The sequence below is a fragment of the Leuciscus leuciscus genome, assembly GCF_965113295.1.
Source record: "Leuciscus leuciscus genome assembly, chromosome: 1".
Classification (NCBI taxonomy): domain Eukaryota; kingdom Metazoa; phylum Chordata; class Actinopteri; order Cypriniformes; family Leuciscidae; genus Leuciscus; species Leuciscus leuciscus.
In genome coordinates, this window is record NC_138725.1 from 60483817 (window position 1) to 60503617 (window position 19801).

At 37.2% G+C, this 19801-nt stretch overlaps 1 protein-coding gene across 1 annotated transcript in view; it reads left to right on the forward strand.

Annotated features, from left to right (window-relative positions):
- The window catches only part of ppp1r9ba (protein phosphatase 1, regulatory subunit 9Ba), a 41068-nt gene that overhangs the window by 17457 nt on the left and 3810 nt on the right, over window positions 1-19801 (forward strand). Inside the window, exons 3-10 of the mRNA XM_082183951.1 lie at window positions 10141-10273; window positions 11308-11428; window positions 12337-12441; window positions 13264-13399; window positions 17670-17810; window positions 18619-18672; window positions 18823-19052; window positions 19239-19335. Of these exons, the coding sequence (XP_082040077.1) occupies window positions 10141-10273; window positions 11308-11428; window positions 12337-12441; window positions 13264-13399; window positions 17670-17810; window positions 18619-18672; window positions 18823-19052; window positions 19239-19335 (1017 nt within the window). The remainder of the gene's footprint in view (window positions 1-10140; window positions 10274-11307; window positions 11429-12336; window positions 12442-13263; window positions 13400-17669; window positions 17811-18618; window positions 18673-18822; window positions 19053-19238; window positions 19336-19801) is intronic.

Here is a 19801-nt window from a genome sequence, read left to right on the forward strand (position 1 = left end):
CCAAACAGTTAAAATGACAAATAAATGCATACTCCGAGAGCGCTCCACAAGATATATTTGATTACCATCTGGATGCTCAAAATTGATCGGGTGGAATATGCATTTTAACACACAGACAGTAGCTTACACATCACGTGCAGATCGCGCGCTCACAGAATCATTCAGTAACGCAGAAATGTATTGTCAACAAAATAGCTTAGAAACTGAAAAGTTCTAGCATACCATTTTTAATTAATATTCTCCGTGTTACCTGGACCGAGAAATTCACGTTTAATTCTCAGCAAAAGTCCAACTTCCACATTTTGTTATCCCCGCCCATAGACAGTCAGATCAACAGAGGGTTATTAACAGAACACGCTATGGCAACAGCTTTCTTACCTAAACGCAGCGACAGTTTGATTAGGGTGAACTGACAGAACGTCAGTTTTTTCCCCTCCGTTTGGCCTAAAACCCTGTGTTCATTATCATTCAGTTTGAAATGTTAACTACAAACAGATTTTCCGTCACTGCGTTCTCTCCATATTTACAATTCTTTTGCAGCCTTTAGCCACTGCCTACAAACACGCTGGATCTGTCTCTAGAAACCGAATGTCACTCACTCCCGCTAAACGTTTACTTTTTGAATTCAATACAAATCAATACGATTATGACTACAAGTTTGCTAAGAAGTATTTCCTACTAAAGCAAAACGGTGTTTGACTCTGGTACATGTGTATCCATTGCAGACTGGGACTGGCTTTGGATGGAAACATCCCCAGTGCATTATGGGTGTTGAAGTTTTCCTACCTATTTGGCAAAAAGTAGAACCGATTTAAAAAATGTTTTGCCTTTCTACTAGTGCTACAAGATTGTGATCTCATTCCTAAATGACAACGATTCTCTTATGTCTATTAAACCTTGGACAAAATTACACCGTAACACTCAAATATGTGTTCGCGCTGCCGCTGACCCAGATAAAGCAGTTGTCATGTATAGGTATGAAACAGCTTCACAAACGTCTTTTCAACCACACATTATTGTTATTTCTGTGTTACAAATATTCATATTATTATTATTACAGAAGCACTGGGATAAAAGTTTATAATTCAGACATAAACGGCGATTGGATTGATTACGCCACCTAGTGGTGACTAGTGACTGTTAAAAAATGTTATTTGTCATTGAATCATTCAATCAAAAACAGAAAAAAATGTGTTCAAAATGGCTGATTCATCCAGTAATGAAATAAGTGAAGCATTTAATTACATGTTATTTTGTTTAATTGTTTGTTCAGAATTGTGGGAGACTCACATATTTATCCAGAATCATGCATCTCTACTTTTAACTAAACAGACAAGTTTTATTGAAAGCCCATTTTGCCAGCGCTGAAGTACCCCTTTAAATGGAAAATTAAGCTTCTGTTGTAATTTCCTAACTATGATTCGAACGAGGTACAAGAGTTACACCAAGTTAAGTTACACTGATCTGTGTTAATGCTAATAGTTGATGTGTTTCTGACTGTACTTCCTTTGACAGTGTTGGCGACTTTGATCTTAATCAGCAACTTCCTGCTGTCAACGTTGGCTTCCTGTTTCTTTGCTTGTTGCATTTATTTTAAGCATAAATGAGTGAGAGTTTGCACATTGTAGTTCATTTTTATCACAGATTCAAAACCCTGCTCTTACATACCTGCTTGTAATTTTCAAGTGAAGCTGAAGATACTGATTTGCAGTGTTCAGGGTGTAACTAAAAACTAAAAAAAAGTTTTGAGTAAAAAAAAAGAAAAAGAAAAAGAATGAGTGCCGCCTGATTGTGTATTTCTGTTAGTGACTTTTAAATTAGGATCAACTTCCTCTATTCACATCACAGCCACAGCTGTTTCAAAAGAGAAACCACCACCCAATGATAAATGTTTATTAAAGGAAACACAGGAAGACAGGCGTTATGGGCTAGGTGTTGGCACAGATTTGGGCTATGTGTTTGGAATAACTAGCCTGGGAAAACCCAGACAAACTTCCGGCAAATTTAGATTTGCTCTGCAAGTAGTCTGGCAAAGAGCCCATTCAAGCCGATTTCTAATCCGTCCAAATCGAGGCACCAATCAGAAACGCTGAGGTGGGCTTTACACGATGACGATCGCTCTGATTGGTTTTAGGTCTATCCAATTGCGCCCAGAGGCATTTGAGCGACGTCCGTTGGTGAAGCGCAGCAACTTTTACATGCATTATTATATTCAAATTGCAAACACATGAGGACAGTCTCCATGAAAGACCCACTGGCAGATGAACGTGCTGCTAAATTTTTTTCCGAAACGGTAGGAAATTAAATGAGATTTAATAGAGGATTTTAACTGTGACAAGATGATTGACAGGGCAGTTTACATGACAGGATGCACGCGACAGATCCGTCCGATAAAGGTGCCGAAGTAGTATGTCCCAAAGCTTGCCTACTTTTTTGCTACACATTCAAAAGTAAATACTTTTTCTTCACAAAAAGAGTACATACTTTTATGGCGTAGTGTAACTTAGGCGAATTGGGACGCAGCATATGGCTTTACACATGGCTTTACACGATGACGATCGCTCTGATTGGTTTTAGGTCTATCCAATTGCGCCCAGAGGCATTTGAGCGACGTCCGTTGGTGACGCCCCTTTGGAAATGAGTTATTAATGAAGCTTTGCCAGACCATAACTCAGTTACTACTGAGAATGGTCTGGTTTTAACCAGGCTATGGAATAACGTATTACCATATTGTTTTCAACATATACTGTAAGATTATACAGTAGATAGAATATTATCACTACAGCTGACAAAATATGCTGTATACAATGAAGCATTGTTACTTTAGTATTATTTCTAGTTTTGAACTTTTATTTTCTAAATATTCAGCTTTTGAATTTTTTTTTTATTATATATATATTTTTTTTATCAGTTTAATTTACTTTTTATTTCAGGTTTAGTTTTAGGTTTTATTCATTTCCAGTTAATAATTTTAGTTCTTCAACTTCAACTTATTTCAGTTAGTTGTGGATGGCAACATTTTACATTTTTGTTTCAAAGTTTGATGTTTTCAAATATTGATATTTTGTTTTATTTTAGCTTCATTTCAATTAAGAAGTACCAATGTGTTCAAGTCAAGTTTATTTATATGGTACCTTTATATTTATGGTACCTTTATTTATATAGCACTTTATATACAATGCAGATTGTTTCAAAGCAGCTTTACAGTGATAAATAGGAACATAATGGTTCAATGATGCAAACAGAATAAAATTCTGCTGTAAAGTAGCTCTAAAATGAATTCGAACATGTTTAAATGAACGCTAAATAAAGTGATTGAGTTGATTTGCACATTCCTTTGCCCAAAACAAGGCATCCGTACGTCATTACGACATTTCTGTGTCATTGCACAGGCGCAGAACATTCCAGTTTCGTTTTTTTTATCCAATCAAGTGTTTGCATGTCTTATCAAATGGATCAGAAAAGGTTTATTCCACCCCTTTCAAACCGATTGAAATTTCAATTGGTTTGGGCATTTTTATTCCAATGTTGTTACACTGAGCATTTTCATTTGGATTGGACTTTTATTCGGAATACAATGCTCCATGTAAACGCACCTAGTGATGTCATCATCCCGCTCAGTTCAGTTCTCATTCAATTGTGTCAAGTCATAAATATTGCTGAATATTAAGTGTCCCCAACTAAACAATCCTATATCCCACAATGCTTGTGCTCAAAGTTCTATTTTCAATCTGACAAATGAGCCAAATTATTTTATTTTTTATTCTTTAAGCATAATGTGATGTGACAGCCAAGAGTTTTTACATACATAGATTAAAATAATAATGATATAATTTTAATAATAGAAATTCAATGCAAAAGGACTGTTAAATTAAGCATGCATGTTTACATGCATTAAGCTTGATGCTAGTATTTTATTCCATTTGTTATCCATTATCATTATCCGAATATCGAAATATTCAGTTCACGTCTGTTTCATAAGTCTGCATATTTCATAAATGTTCAGGGCTTGTCTTCACAAATTAATAATAATAATTATAATAATTTGCTACATTTATATAGCGCTTTTCTTGGCACTAAAAGGACTTTGCACAGAAGGGGGGAATCTCCTCAACCACCACCAATGTGCAGCATCCTGGATGATGCGACGGCTGCCATATTGCGCCAGAACGCCCACCACACACCAGCTTACTGGTGGAGAGGAGACAGTGATGAAGCCTATCAGTATATGAGGATGATTAGAAGGCCGTGATGATGGACAGAGGCCAATGGTAAAATTTGGCCAGGATGCCGGGTTAAACCCCTACTTTTTTTTTCGAAGGACATCCTGGGATTTTGAATGACCTCAGAGAGTCAGGGCCTCGGTTTAACGTCTCATCCCAAGGACGGATTAGACATTCAACAAAGTTGATCTGCATTATGAATATTAAACGGGAAAGGAAATGAAGGAAGTGTTCTGTGCGGTTTTGACCACCCTGCAGCATCTGCGCTGTTGTCTCTCTCTCTCTCTCTCTCTCTCTCTCTCTCTCTCTCTCTCTCTCTCTCTCTCTCTCTCTCTCTCTCTCTCTCTCTCTCTCTCTCTCTCTCTCTCTCTCTCTCTCTCTCTCTCTCTCTCTCTCTCCCTCTCTCCCTCTCTCTCTCTCTCTCCCCTTGACCTGTCTGTGGGGGATACTGTCGACCACCCTGCAGCTGAACCACGTGTGACTTTTCAGGGCTTTAATTATTAGCAAACGCAGGTTGCTAAGAATATTTGTCACAACCTTACAGAACACCCGGGGGTTTCTCATGTGTGCGCCGGTGTCACTTTGTATTAGTGTTTGTGAGTGTGTTTGTGTCTGTGGAGTGAGTATCGGTCTGCATTTAAAGACAATCTCCATGGCAACCAGGCGAGGAGTGTCAAAACAGTGCCTAGAGAGGCTGATTTTCACCATGGCTCGGAGAGAAAGGCGTTAGTACTGTTGCTTGCTCGGAGAAAAGCAAGAAATAAACTGGAATACAAAAGTGCATACAAAGGAACGCATTTGTGTTTCTGTCTGCATGTGTTGCATTAGGGTTGAATTGAAGATCTGGTCTGGTAAAACACAGGTTTAGGGTTCGGATGAGCGGTTATCTATTCTGCCACCATTGTCACTTTAAGCTAGATTGCTGCAAGTGTTCTGTTCCTGTATGCACCTTTCGGATACTGAAAAAAAAAAAACGGATATACATCGGTCAGGTGACCGAGATTTTTGGTAGAAATGGACAGATTGATCTTGAAATATTGATACTTCCAATACTGATGTTCTATTTAGACTATTGGGTCTCACATAATAATATTGACACTTTTATTTATTTTATTTATTGTGAAAATCATGAAAAATGAACTGTTAGCAAATTGTGTTTGATAGTATTTGTGGGAAATTGTTGTTAAATGATTGATCATGATGATTTTTTATTTAATATTTTAAATTTCAGTGAATCATATGATAAATATAAAAAAAAATGATGTGCGTGTTTATATATATATATATATATATATATATATATATATATTTTATATATATATATATATATATATATATATATATATATATATATATATATATATATATATATATAAAAACACGCACATAATATTTTTTTTTTTTTACATATAATTTACTGTAAATATTAGCAGCAAAATGTACGGTTTGTGTTTGCATCACTTGCCATCATTAAAAACATTACATTTTCATTCTATATTTCTGCATTAGCCCTTGAAAAAGCAATTCTGGTCAACCATCAGTCTCTGTCTTATCATTTCCTTTTACATTCACACATGCACTTAAAATCAACACACAGCTTTATGTACTGATTGAAAGACCCTTGTGTGTGTGTGAGTGTGAGAGAGACTGTGTGTGTGGCTGCTCAAATTCCAGGACCCTCCACATCTTCCTGTTTTTAACTTCGGTGATGTGACATGCAGAGAAATTAGGGTTTGTTTGTGTGTGAGGGAGGGAGGGGGAGCAGCATGCTGTAACGCTAACACACTGCACTTTCCCCATGCATACCAACTAGTGAGAGTTTAGAGTGTCTGAGCCAAAAACACACAGTCAAACCAGCTGCAATCCACATGCACACACACTGCAACTGTGTGCATGAATGTTGGGCTTCTAGCTCATGTTAGCACTTATCAGTATTATCTGTCAGCTTGTGTAATCTATTGTTTCTGTGTCATCTGCTTGACATGTTCTGTTAGTATGGCAGATCTTTGAAGTACGGTGCATCGAGCAGGCTGAATTTGTTGTCGTTTCTTTCTTTGATGGGGGAATAATTACAGAAAGTGAGCCTCAAAACTCAAACTCAGATGGCTATTTAAACCTTATGAACTCAGGTTTGAAAATGAGGCTATGAAGGAGAGAATTCCATCCATTCCATTGGTTTTAAGTGGTTTCAGTAAGTCTTAGGCCACAACTAATTTTAAACCCGCTATTTTAATTGGTTTGTAAACAAAACATTTTTCAGTAACACTTTACTATAAGGTCTCATTGGTTAACATTAGTTAATGCATAACATGAACCAACAATGAGTCATATTTTTACAGCATTTAGGCTATTATTCCTTTGATAATGTTAGTTAATAAAAAAAAAATCATATTAATTCACAGTGCATTTACAAATGTTATCATATACAACTTTTGACCTTGTTTTAGTAAATGCTGAGATTAACATTAAGATTAATAAATGCTGAAGGATTGTTGTTCATTGTTAGTTTATGTTAACTAATGTAATTAACTTTTAAATTAAACTAGGGATGCACCTAAATTTCGGCTACCGAACATTTTCAGCTATTTACGGACCGAAATGGTTTTGGAGGGCCGAAATCAGGGACACAAACAGATGTTTAAATTGATCATTTCATCGCATCAAATTTAATGTGGCTTCTACACTGACTGAAGTCTGTAAGTTTCTTCTGCTCTGTGGAAAGAGTTCACAGAGGATGCATGTGTTTCAGACACATCTGGCCTGTGAATTTCGTGTCGTCCCTTCCAACATTCCTTCTGAGAAAGACTGAGAAAGAGGTACAGAAAAGGAGACACCAAAAAAGACTTTTAGCCAATGATAATAAAACTCACAGATGGCACTTGCACTGCACTGTTAGAATTGGCCTATAAGACGTGAGTGACACAATCTGTGTTTACTGTGTTTACAAATGTATTGAATTTTCTCATATAATGAAAATCACATATTCAGTGATGCACGCAGTATAGACATGATTTTGGTATTATATACAGTTGCATTTGCCCCTCCCCTCTTGTACAGCCGTCAAGAGGAAGGAAGGAATAAATAAAAGCAGGAGAGGAGGGGGAGGGAGAGAGTGAGAAGAGGGGGTGGGGGGTGGGAATGGCACAACGATGTCATAATCACAATCGCCGGGCCGTTGCCATGGAGACAGAGACATGAGAGCAGGCCGATGGCATTCACAGTGAGGGTGCTCCGACCTGCTGTTCACTTCAGCGCTGAGATACAGGAAATATTTTTAGATAAGAGATGGAGCGGATCTGAGGAAGGGAGGAGTAGGAGAGAGACGGAGGTGTGAGAGAGGAATAAAACGGTGATGTGGTATATTGAATATTCTGATGGTAGTTGGTTTTACATGGTTTCTAGGTGGTCTATATGGCTGGTAGACCTGGTTTCAAGCTGGTTAGAGCTGGTGACCTTGGACCAGCAATAAACCAGCTAGTTCTTGGCTGTTCAAGAACCAACTTAAGCAGATTTGGCCCAGTTTTTCCCAGCAGGAAAGATAATATCCAACAAAGTCATGTTATGAAATGTCAGTGGAAACATAATTTGATTTGGTATTTTGGGAACGTAAAGGGATAGTTCACCTAAAATTGAAAATTCTGTTCATCATTTACTCTCCCTCATGTCGTTCCAAACCCGTGAGACTTTCATTCCGCTCAATTCATATGGATTAGTTTTATGATCTCTTTATGAACTTTTTGAAACATCAAAGTGGTAGTTGCATAGACTGTCAATGGAGGGACAGACATCTCTCAAGATTTCATTAGAATATCTTTGTTTGTGTTTCGAAGATGAACAAAAGGCTTACTGGTTTTGAACGACATGAGAGTAATTGATGACAATTTTTTACATTTTTGGGTGAACTAACCCTTTTAAGATCCAAATAAAGGACCTTAAAAGTAGTCCATATGACTTAAATGCTATATTCTTCTCAAGCCATATGATAGATTTGTGTGAGAAACAGATTCATATTGAAGACATACAAGGCTAAATCTTCCCCTCCAGTGTGCAGTTAAGCACTGTGACTAAATCACTGAGTCAGTAAGGTCAACTTAAGGAACCATCTTCTTTTTTCTTTTCTTTTTTGAGGATGATCATTTGAGTCATTCATAGTTCAACTTACTTTCTTTGGTATGGACGTTATAGACATTATATAGAAAATATTGTATTATATAGACTTTTATAGTGTTTTTTTGAGCTCCTTCATTGTTTCCCATGATAATAAATGAATAACATTTTTATGGTAAAATATTCTTTGAAATGAAGGGATGAAAGAATCAAATGTACTGGGTGAGTAGATAAAAAGAGGGAGATTAAATAAAAGGAAGTGAGTGATTGTGAAAGACACAAGCTCAGTGGTATAGGGTGGGCTGAGGAAGTTGAAAATGAGAAATGTTGAAATGTCTTTAATTCTGCTGCATTATGTCCTTCTGTACCCAACTACTGATGTGCAGAATTATCTTTAGTTTTTCCCAGAAGAAAAGTTGACGGCAGCACAAGCGGAGAGGCAGATGGGTACTGATCACTGCGTTACTCCGCTACTGATGCAGATTTCCTCCATCAGCAGTTTTTGATATTATTATTTCCCATTGCAGTAGGTCATTGGAAGAAATGGAATCAAAAAAATTTTTAATGTTTAAAACATTTTCTGTAAAACTTGGAGATAACATTCATAATTGTGACATAAACCTTATTCAGAATAAAGTATTAACTTTGTTAGCTGTATTAAGAAACAATGATATAAGGACAAATCTGAGACTTAAATCTAATATGTCATTTAAAATGTTATATGATGATTAATTAACAAAATTCTCACATTAAATGAAATGAATCACATTATATTACTTTAATAATCAAGATGGCCATAAATCAGTGCAGTTGTGATTCAACTGTAAGCACTGAATTCAATATTTTTAAACAAATCTGTCGAATGCATGTGTCTGCCACTAGTTTCGTTCTTGAATGAATCCGTATTTTTGAACGACTGGGTTGGGTGAATGTTTTAATGATTCACTCATCAAGATTCTTCTTTTGATGTGTTTTTGAACAAATCTGTTAAATTAATGATCTAAACGACTCACTCACGTGTCAGCATTTACTTGTTAGTGTCATCCTCTGGTTCAAATGGAAAAAGTGCCGCCTTGTTTTCTGCTGTATTCTGCTGCCCTCCGTCGCATTGTTTTTAACATGCGGCTTTAGCGAGCTTCGATCAAAGACAACTGTAAACAGGAAGCTGTTACCACAATATATTCAGCTGAGGTAACACAAGTGCTGCTTAAAGACTCATGGGTAAACTATGGTGCTTTATATAGAATGGGACTCTGTTTCCGGAGCAAGGCTGTTGTAGTTCCCAACTATTATAATTTATAAATGAACCCACAGTGATACACCCATATGCTTGTGTGGTTTCATGGCCCCAGTCTCTCTGATGGAGAACATGATGCATGACTGTAGCTGTAAAAACTACTGCTTTAGTGGCACCCAGGGCTACAGAAAAATAATCTTCACTGAAGAAGATGAAGATGAATAATATCCACTAGCGGTACCAAATGAAACTGTAAAATAATGATTGTCTCCAATACAATCCATCTGACATCATCTGTCAGGTTACAGTAGCATGTCTCAGTTAGCACCTGCTGGTAGATGTCATAACTACACCATCTGTACCCTGCTTCTTTCTCCATTGACAGTCATTCAACAATTAGCTGTGTATATATGTCGGCCCTGATCCGGAACCTATGTTGCTGTCTGGGGCAGATAGCAGACCCTGTTGTGCTGACTGATTGACCAGTGTCTGAACCCAAGATAAAAAAAAAAAAAAGCTTTTTTGTATAACTACACTCTATACATACTCAAGCTTTTTGACTTGTTTTCTCAGGTTTTCACCACATACTCCAATGAGGACTACGACAGACGCAATGATGATGTTGATCCCATGGCGGCTTCGGCCGAGTATGAGCTGGAGAAGAGGGTGGAGAGACTGGACCTATTCCCCGTCGAGCTGGAGAAGGGTACGTGACCCGCCTTACTAGACCATGTGTGTTTTTAGAGCCTGCGTGGTATGTCCTTAAGGGTCCTTAACTTCCTGTTTCTAAACAAACTGACTGAAGCAGCTTGTTTTGGTCTGTAAAGTAAGCAGCTTTTGCTGATTAGAAAGTCTGAGGGGTTGAGCCCTCCCTCCTAAAGCTGTCTGGCGGTTACCATAGCTACTGTACGTGAAATATCACAGCGCAGACATAGATGATCAGTTGTGTTCAGATGTGTAGCTTTAATATTGCAATGGTCAAATGAAAGTTACAGGCAATCTGGGCTTAACAAATAAGTGATTAAGAACAAGATCATTCCAAGAGGATTATTTGAAATCAAATGTGTTTATAATTGCTGAATAATTATAATCTCAAAATCTGGTCACAGGATTTACAGTCACAGGATTAGTCACATACTAATTCTAGATCATTATCCCAATATTTAGTTATTGGCATCTAAAAGCCTTAAACCTCTCTAAAGTGCCCATTTACAAATTAAAGCATTATATTATTAGTATATTTTACTATAATTTGTATACTATTATAATATTTGTTAATATTTTGAATTGCCATTTACATGGTCTTTTATACTTTCAATTTTAGTTTGTTTTAGTCATTTTGTTATGTGCTTTTGTAATTTTTTTGGTTTTTTATATTTCTATATAGCTTTAATTTATTTGTATTTTAGTACTTAAATTTATTTCAGTTAGTTGTTGAAGCAACATTTCTAATTTTCTTTAATTAATTTTATTAATAATTTGTATTTTATTTCAGCTTTATTTTAATAGCCAAACACTTTTTAAAACATGTTTTAGTTTTAGTTAACAAAAGCAACACTGATTTAAAGATTATGTTTTAGTATTTTGATCATAATACTACCTAGGTAAATAACTAAATCAGTCATTTCCACAGCTTTGCAGCCTATAGACTTGATGTCTTCCTGCATATTATAACTCTGTGTTGTTCATTTACAAGACATGCGAACTAGTCATGATAACACTGTGATTCCTTCCGGTCAGATAAAGACGGATTGGGAATCAGCATCATCGGGATGGGTGCCGGTGCAGACATGGGCCTAGAAAAACTGGGAATCTTCGTCAAGACTGTGACGGAAGGAGGAGCCGCCCACCGAGACGGAAGGTCAGTAAGAGAAACTGTGATGCAGATGCATACATTTATGCTTATGCTTAAGTGTTCATGGTTTTGTTATTGTATAAAACAGAAGTTCATCATGTTTGACTGAGAATTCAGTCAACACACATGCAGGGAAGGAAGGATGGTGTAGTTTATTGATCTATATTCAGTTGAATCTGACCTTGCAAAGTCGTCTGGGGATTTTCAGACCCTGGAGTGAATCATGGAGGTCGTGGAGAAGTTACTTCTACCCTTCAAGCTCAAGAGGTTTAATAACAGTAATTCAGCCTAGAGAAAAGCCCCCTTTTGCTCCTTCAGATCGCAAGAGATTCAGCGAGTGTTATGATTCTTAATAAAAATTCATAAAGTTAGTTATTTCTCTCCAGGCTTGAGTCAGTAGGTTTGTGGTGCATTGCAGTGGCTTCCTTCTCATTTTGTCATGACAGTTAGAAAACTAGAAGCCACAGGAGACATACAAATCTAATAAACCAATGCTAAAATGTGCTGTAACCACATGTGCTTTTCCAAGCGCCTCATCCTCACTTTCTGGCTCCTGATTGGTTTTTCTGCTGTCAATCGAACGTACGGCTGCCCTGACAAACAGGCTGCTCGGGCCGTTTTGGATGGGGTTGGATAGTTTGACATGTTTTGTGACTGAGAGGGTCGATCGATCATTTTAACGGCCTGGAATACAAGAAGTGGTTTAGTTAAGTGGGGCACTGATTCACTGCTGCTGTCGGTCAGTTTTCAGGTCTATTTCAGAACGAATAAATTATTCCTTTGGCAATGTCAATTTCTTTACACATAGAGTGATGAGATTGTTCAGTAACTTGGCCCAAGATGAAGCAGCTATTTTACAAATGTGCTTTTTTTCCTCCCTGAGCTGTTATCCTGGTTCTTCTTCCCTACGGTAGGATCCAGGTGAATGACTTGATCGTGGAGGTGGACGGAACCAGTCTGGTGGGCGTAACCCAGAATTTCGCTGCATCGGTCCTCAGGAACACCAGCGGCACTGTCAAGTAAGGAAACAAAGCAACATTTGCATTGCAACTTCATTTTTTTATGTTTTGGAAAGTATACTAAAATACAGTCAAATCAGTAGTATTGTTAAATATTATTACAATTTAAAATATTTGTTTAATATTTTTATATATATATAAATGTAATTTATTTCTGTGATCAAAGCTGTACATTACTCCAGTCTTCAATGTCACATGATCTTGTGTTGACGAGGTGCTGCAGCCTGCTTAATATTTTTTTGGAAACTGATGCACTTTTTCTAGATTTTTTTGATGAATTCAGGTAGACCTCAAGCTTTAGTGTATTAGAACTTAATTTCCCTCTATTTAATCAGCATTATCTTCTGTTGTCTCTGACTCACTATCATCTCTAATAGTGCCGTCAAATAGATTGCTGCTTTCTGTCACTTTGACCTGTGTAGTTGTATCTACAATCAAGATGAGGGATTGGGTTGTGGCAATTCAAACAAGCTCACAAATCTGCGTCCTGTTTTCTCTTAATCTGTCCTCGCTAGGGCATGGATGGTCTATGATTGTAGTGCAGGGAAATGGAAAATGTGATTAATAGACGAGGCTTAAGCACAGGAACATGTTTAATAATAACTTTTATTTTTGTGGAATACCTTGATTGAAAATCAGTTGCTTTTAATACAGTTGAATGCACACATCATGATGGTGATGAAGTTTTTGATATTATTTGATTATTTTTCCTTCCTGTAAATCTGTATACAGTATATTTTCACTAGACATCACGCTTCAAAACAGTACAGGAATGGCAGCTAGTCCACTAGGTCACCTGATTGGCTGGTGTTTGTGTTGCAGGTTTGTGATTGGCCGAGAGAAGCCGGGGGAACAGAGTGAGGTGGCCCAGCTGATCCAGCAGACACTGGAACAAGAGAGATGGCAGAGAGAAATGATGGAGCAACGCTACAACCCCTACATGGAAGAGGACGAAGAGGTAAAACTTCATAAGATACATAAAGGACCCTTTAACAGTCAACTTTTTCAATTTGTGACTAATGCATAATTAGTGTTGCATTTTGGACTTTTTAAAAAAAAAATCCTATCACTATTTATTTAAAAGTGAAATATTTGCAATTGTAAAATATAAATTCTATTAGGGCAGCATCATTATTCTAAATAAAACCGAAATCAACTTAGTGTGATTAACAAATTGCAAATGCTAAGATTTAATTAAATAAATATAAGTATGCGCTGCGTGTTTCAGAGTGAAGCGCAGCACTGTGTTCTTACACGAGAGCAGCTCAATACCTGCCGGAGTTTGAAACGACTCGGTTCGCAGTAAATGCTGCGCCACACAAACTCAATCTCTGCATCTGCTGTTTGGGTCGATTTAACGTGCATTTGGGAACGCAACATGCGCCGACCATCTTCACATACTTCTAATGAGAAGCGCTTATGAACAAAAGGGAAGCTTTAATGTTTGAAAAGAAAGAAATCAAGTCAGCCATAAATATTAGTAGTGTAATTTCATACTTGTAAAATAAAGAGAGATATTACAGTAATATTTCTCATTGTTTGTCATTTTTAGATTTTTATTTATTAATAACAATAATAATCATTATTATTATTATCACTATTTTATAGCCATATTAATATTTTGGCCAAATTGTGCTGCCCTACAAACAAGCACAGCAAAACTGGATTTAAAAAAAAAATCACAATCATAATTTTTATCAGAAAAAACGCAATTCGATTTTTTTCCCTAAATAGTGCCGCCCTACTTTCCATTTTTTAAACATGTTTCCTAGGTTTTAAATTGTATTTTATTTTATTTTATTTTATTAGACCAAAAAAAAAGTAGTGAAATACACTCATTTGTCAAGGATAACACAATAAAGATAAAACTTGTTTCCATTGCAGTCCTTGATGTAAAGCACAAACTTCACTCCTGGTGACAGGTTACTTTGGCATTGCATGCTATTATAAATACAAAGCTACAATAAGCGTCCACATTTGCAAAGTTTACAATCACAATTAAACATCCACTCAATACACTACAATACAATACAAATCCATCACTAAAACAACCTATATAATAACCAACTTTTGACTTTCAAACTAAAACCAACAATAATTGAAGTGCTTTTAATATCCAGAGGCAACTTATTCCACATTTGAGCCCCTGAGTATTCGAAAGACCTACGACCATATAATGAAATATCCACGAGACTTTGCCTGGCATTAGAAAAATGTCCCTGACTTACCAGAGACATATGTGTAAAAATATATAGGAGCTTTATTATTGATTATCTTGCGTACCATTTGTAATTTAAAATGTGCTACTCTGCTTTCTATAGGTAACCAATCAAGTTGTCTAAAATGGGACACATCAACATAAAACTACTAAAACCTAAAACCAACCTTATCAATTTATTTTGAGATTTCTGTTACTCATCCACGTGAATGACCAGATTTGAAAGTTGTACATTTAGCTTTGAGGCTTGGAAATGTTTTTGGGGCTTGAAGTTAGACTGGAAATCCCAGTCTGTGTGTGTGTGTGTGTGTGTGTGTGTGTGTGTGTGTGTGTGTGTGTGTGTGTGTGTGTGTGTGTGTGTGTGTGTGTGTGTGTGTGTGTGTGTGTGTGTGTGTGTGTGTGTGTGTGTGTGTGTGTGTGTGTGTGTGTGTGTGTGTGTGTGTGTGTGTGTGTGTGTGTGTGTGTCATACTTTTACACAACATTTGCTGATGGCACTGACGGTCAGCAGCTTTCTTGGAGAATACGGACACAAGATTACTGTAGGACCGTCTTCATCACAGCCTTGTCAGCTGCCGTCTGTTTCTTAACTTTCTCAACTAACTTAACTTAACTTAATTTGTGTTTGCCTTGAATTTTAAACAACCACATTTAAGTTTCTAATTCGTTCAGCTTCATTTTCACAAGTAAATCGTGGGTGGAAAGGACAAACTTTCCATGTTAAAGCTACACTGTGTAGGATTTTCTCCCATCTAGCGGTGAAATCGTATATGACTACCAACTGAATATTACTTTCGAGCCCCTCCCATTCCGAGGGTGTTTTAACTCCTACGGTGGCCGTATTATTTCATATCTGCCGGCAGTCATGAGTAATCTCCCTCTCGCATTCGGCACGGCGCCACTGAGTGTAAAAATGCGAAAGGCGAAGCTTGAATTTCCAGGTATGTCCCTCTTTGTCTAATGTATTTTCAAGATGGATGCGCAACATGGCTTCCGCCATTCGAGCGACTCGCTCGTATGTATTCTAAATTGCAGATTATACACTTACGAGAATAATTAATTAGTTGGTTGAAGTGATTACACATTAATGAGAATGTATAATTTTTGAAAGAACAAAGTGTTTTTTGCTAAAAATCAACTTAAAATATTACACAGTGTAGCTTTAAGAAATGCTTAACACAAATACTGTAAATATTATAGACAAACAATGAAAGCAAGTAAGAGGGGAAGAGTCAAGTGACTAATTTCAGACAATGTTTCGTTTACTTTATAGACTGTAATCATATAAATGTAGTTATCTGCAACAGCATGTTTTTCCATCTCTAACATATGATTTTAACTTGAGAATGTGACATTAATGGGGAATGATATTTTACCTTGTTCTTGGCAATGCTTCAACACAGCTGAGGTATTTCGTTTTTTATGACATGTTCAAAATGCTCAACTCATAAATCAAGTTAAACTGAAAGAAATGTTTTTTTCAACAGCTAATACAATCTTATTGCATTCATCTTGCTGTAAGTCTGCTATGCAGTGGAAGATCATGTCTATCATGTCAACATTCCTTCATCGAAACACTCTTTCAGAATCCATGATATAACAACAAATAGCTCTGTTTTAAAGCATTCATCGCTTTAACACGTTCAACCTGTACCCTCCTCTACATGTCTCATGATTGTCCTCCACACCTGCCCACTTAGCTATGGCGTGAAGGGATTTGATGAATAATTCAGATATTAAAGATTGACAAGTTCTCACATTTGATATTTTTGGAGATCTTGGGTAGGGCAGAATTCCATCACAGTGCATCTCACGGCTTAATTTGCCAGCTCAGTGCCCTCTCAGCACGTTCTCCTCCGCAACACTGAGCGCACGTCAGTCTGATGTTATCTTAACGTTTGAGAAGTGCTAAAACAGACAGTTTGTCTGCTACTTCACCCACATGGCAGAGCTGGACCCAGGGAGACAACGACAAACTAGGCTCACTGAGATAGAAAAAATACAGAATATTATTTTATTCAGCAAGGACACATAATTATTCAAGACTGCAGTAACTGGGATGGGGGGATACAGGTTTGGAACAACTTGAGGGTGAGCAAGTGATGACCGAATTTCCATTTTTGGATGAACTCTCCCTTCAAGATGACATAATAAGATATTGTGATTCTTCGTTCTTTTCTTGTAATGCTGAACTGATACTAACATCCAAAATAGACAGATTGTAAAGGTCATTATTAACAAGATCAAAACTCTACATCAGAGGAACCAATATTGTCACATTTCTGTCACATGTGTCATGAACTGTGACTGTTTTCCTGGTAAGAGTTTACACTGTTCACTCATCCAGACAGGAAGTCATTGCGAGAGTTAGCCTGCTCATGTCCTAACTTGTAGGGGAAGTCCATTGTTAAAAGGATGTTTGTAATAGTAGTGTATTTGCAGTGGTTTTTAGGGAGTGTTGGGTGTACGACAGGCTTTTTTGGGTGAGAGTAATAGCCGTTTTGGGATATGGAGAACATGCTGGTTGTTTTATTTCAGATGTGTTGGGGCATGCAGTTTCTCAGAAATACACAAGAGACTTTGTGTGTTTATTTAAGGTCCAAGATATTCTCCAAGGTTTTGACAGCTCCCAAATCACTTCAAATGTGGCACATCAATGTATCAAGCGGTTGCAGTTCTTTCAATTCGCTTTTATCCGGTTTTACTTCATCTTCCTGCAGCTGCACAGTCAATTCAAAATGGTGGTTGGCCAGTCACAGGTTTTTTTTATAGTGTCCTGGCATGCATTTCCCCTTGATCCAATTGGTTTCTGCCTAGCTTAACTCTGACATCTAGTGGTTAATGTTATTAACACACTGATCAGACACCAATACACACCCAAAGTCCTATAAATAAACTTCTTTTGCTTCAAAATCCATAAAAATAAGATTAAAATCAGATATACAAATTTTATTTGCACGTGTCTCAATGTCTTTCTTTCTTTGTCTCTCTCCATTTCTTGTCCATGTTCAGACGGGTGAATATGCCACAGATGAAGAAGAGATGAGCCCCATGTGTCCTAATGCCATCGAGGTGTTTGACCTGGCAGAGAATGAAGACATGGTTTCTCCTGTGGAGATGGACCCAGAGAAACTTGCTCACAAGTTTAAGGAGGTCAGTAGAACATGCAAGGAACTTCTAAACCTGGCCACTCGTCAACACATGACCTGAAAAAATATGCATTATTGACTTGCCAATATCCGATAATTATATTTATATTTTGAACTATAGGTATCATTATGAATGTAGAGTTTTTTTTAACTCTTTTTTTTATTTTAGTGTATTGTTTTACTTGTATCTATCTATCTGTCTGTCCGTCCTCTCCGTCTGTCCGTCTATCATCCATCCTCCATCCATCTATCCATCTATCCGTCTGTCTGTCTGTCTATCATCCATCCATCCATCCATCCATCCATCCATCTATCTATCTTATCTATCTATCTATCCATCTATCTGTCTGTCTACCTGTCTGTCCGTCTATCATCCATCCATCTATCCATCTATCTATCTATCTATCTATCTATCTCTGTCACTTAATCTAAAATCTAGAATTATATGTTTCAGTGTAGAATTTTAAGTAAATTCAGATGCCAAAATGTTATGAACATATGGATAACTGTTTAGTACTTTTAAAACTTGATATTTAAATATTAAAGATTATACTGTTTGAATTTAAATTAAAAGGCCTGAAGTTTCTTCCTGAAAAAAATAAACAACTTGTAACATTATGGTCACCAATATTGGACATCCTTAAAATAAGTCTAGCTTAAAAGTGCCTAAATATATGATTATATAGCTTAAATTTAATTGGAATAGTTTTGTAGACGTGCATCTGTAAGATTTTAAATCAGTAATCAAGAAAAATGTACATTAACATTGCTTCCATTGGATGCTTCAGTACCCTCTCCATCTCTGTCTCCAGCTCCAGATCAAACATGCTGTGACCCAGGCTGAGATCCAGCAGCTCAAGAGGAAGGTATGACTGACCGTCACAGACACCACTTGTACATGTCATTTTGTTTGCTCGCTTTAGATTTTAAGGTTTCAGAATAATAAACATTTGTAAGAGATCTTTAAACAACCTTTATTTACCCTTGTGACAAGATCTCTCTCTCTGTCTCTGTAGCTGGCTCACGCTGAGCAGGATAAGCTGCGCTGGCGGATGGAAAGGGCTCAGTTGGAGCAGACGGTGAGAGAGAATAAGGAGCGGATGGAGAAGTTAGAGGGCTATTGGATGGAGGCTCAGAGCTTGTGCCAGGCAGTGGACGAGCACCTGAAAGAGACGCAGACGCAGTACCAGGCGCTGGAGCGCAAGTACAGCAAAGCCAAACGCCTCATCAAAGAGTACCAGCAGAAGTGAGTGCGGGAAATGGTGGATAATAGCCAGTCAGACTCAATATAATTACTTTAATCAGGATTACAAAGCTAAATAAGCATGTATCATATGGTTTGTGGTTGAAGGATTTGGACAAAACTCCTTCATGTGACCCAGCGAAAGGGTTTAAACTAAGTTGTGTTTATGTGTGTGTCCTCCTAATGCAGAGAGATTGAGTATTTGAAGAAGGAGACTGCGCAGCGCAGAGCACAAGAGGAGTCAGAGGCCAGCCACAAGGTGGAGACAGAAAATCTCCAGGAGAAGGTGCGTTTGGAAATCAGTATTTCCAGAAACTGCCAATGCAGATCATTCTCATTCACTCATACATCAGCTACGTTTGACGTTGCGACTACAATGCCTGTGTGGTCTGCATACTTGAATGCAAATACTAGTTTTATACTACATTATTGGTTCCTGCTATACTCTTAATATTTATCATACTTAGGGTTAACGTTTACACTACCATTCAAAATGTGGGGTTTGAGCAGCATATCATCATATTAGAATGATTTCTGAATGGTCATGTGACACTGAAGACTGGAGTAATGATGCTGAAAATTCAGCTTTGACATCACAGGAATAAATTACATTTTTGAATAAATAAAAAGCGAAAACAGTAATAATCTTTCACAATATTACCGTTTTACTGTATTTTTGATCAAGTAGACGCAGCCTTTGAACGGCATTTAAATTATTTACGAATAAAAGCATCTGCCATGTTTATAAAAAT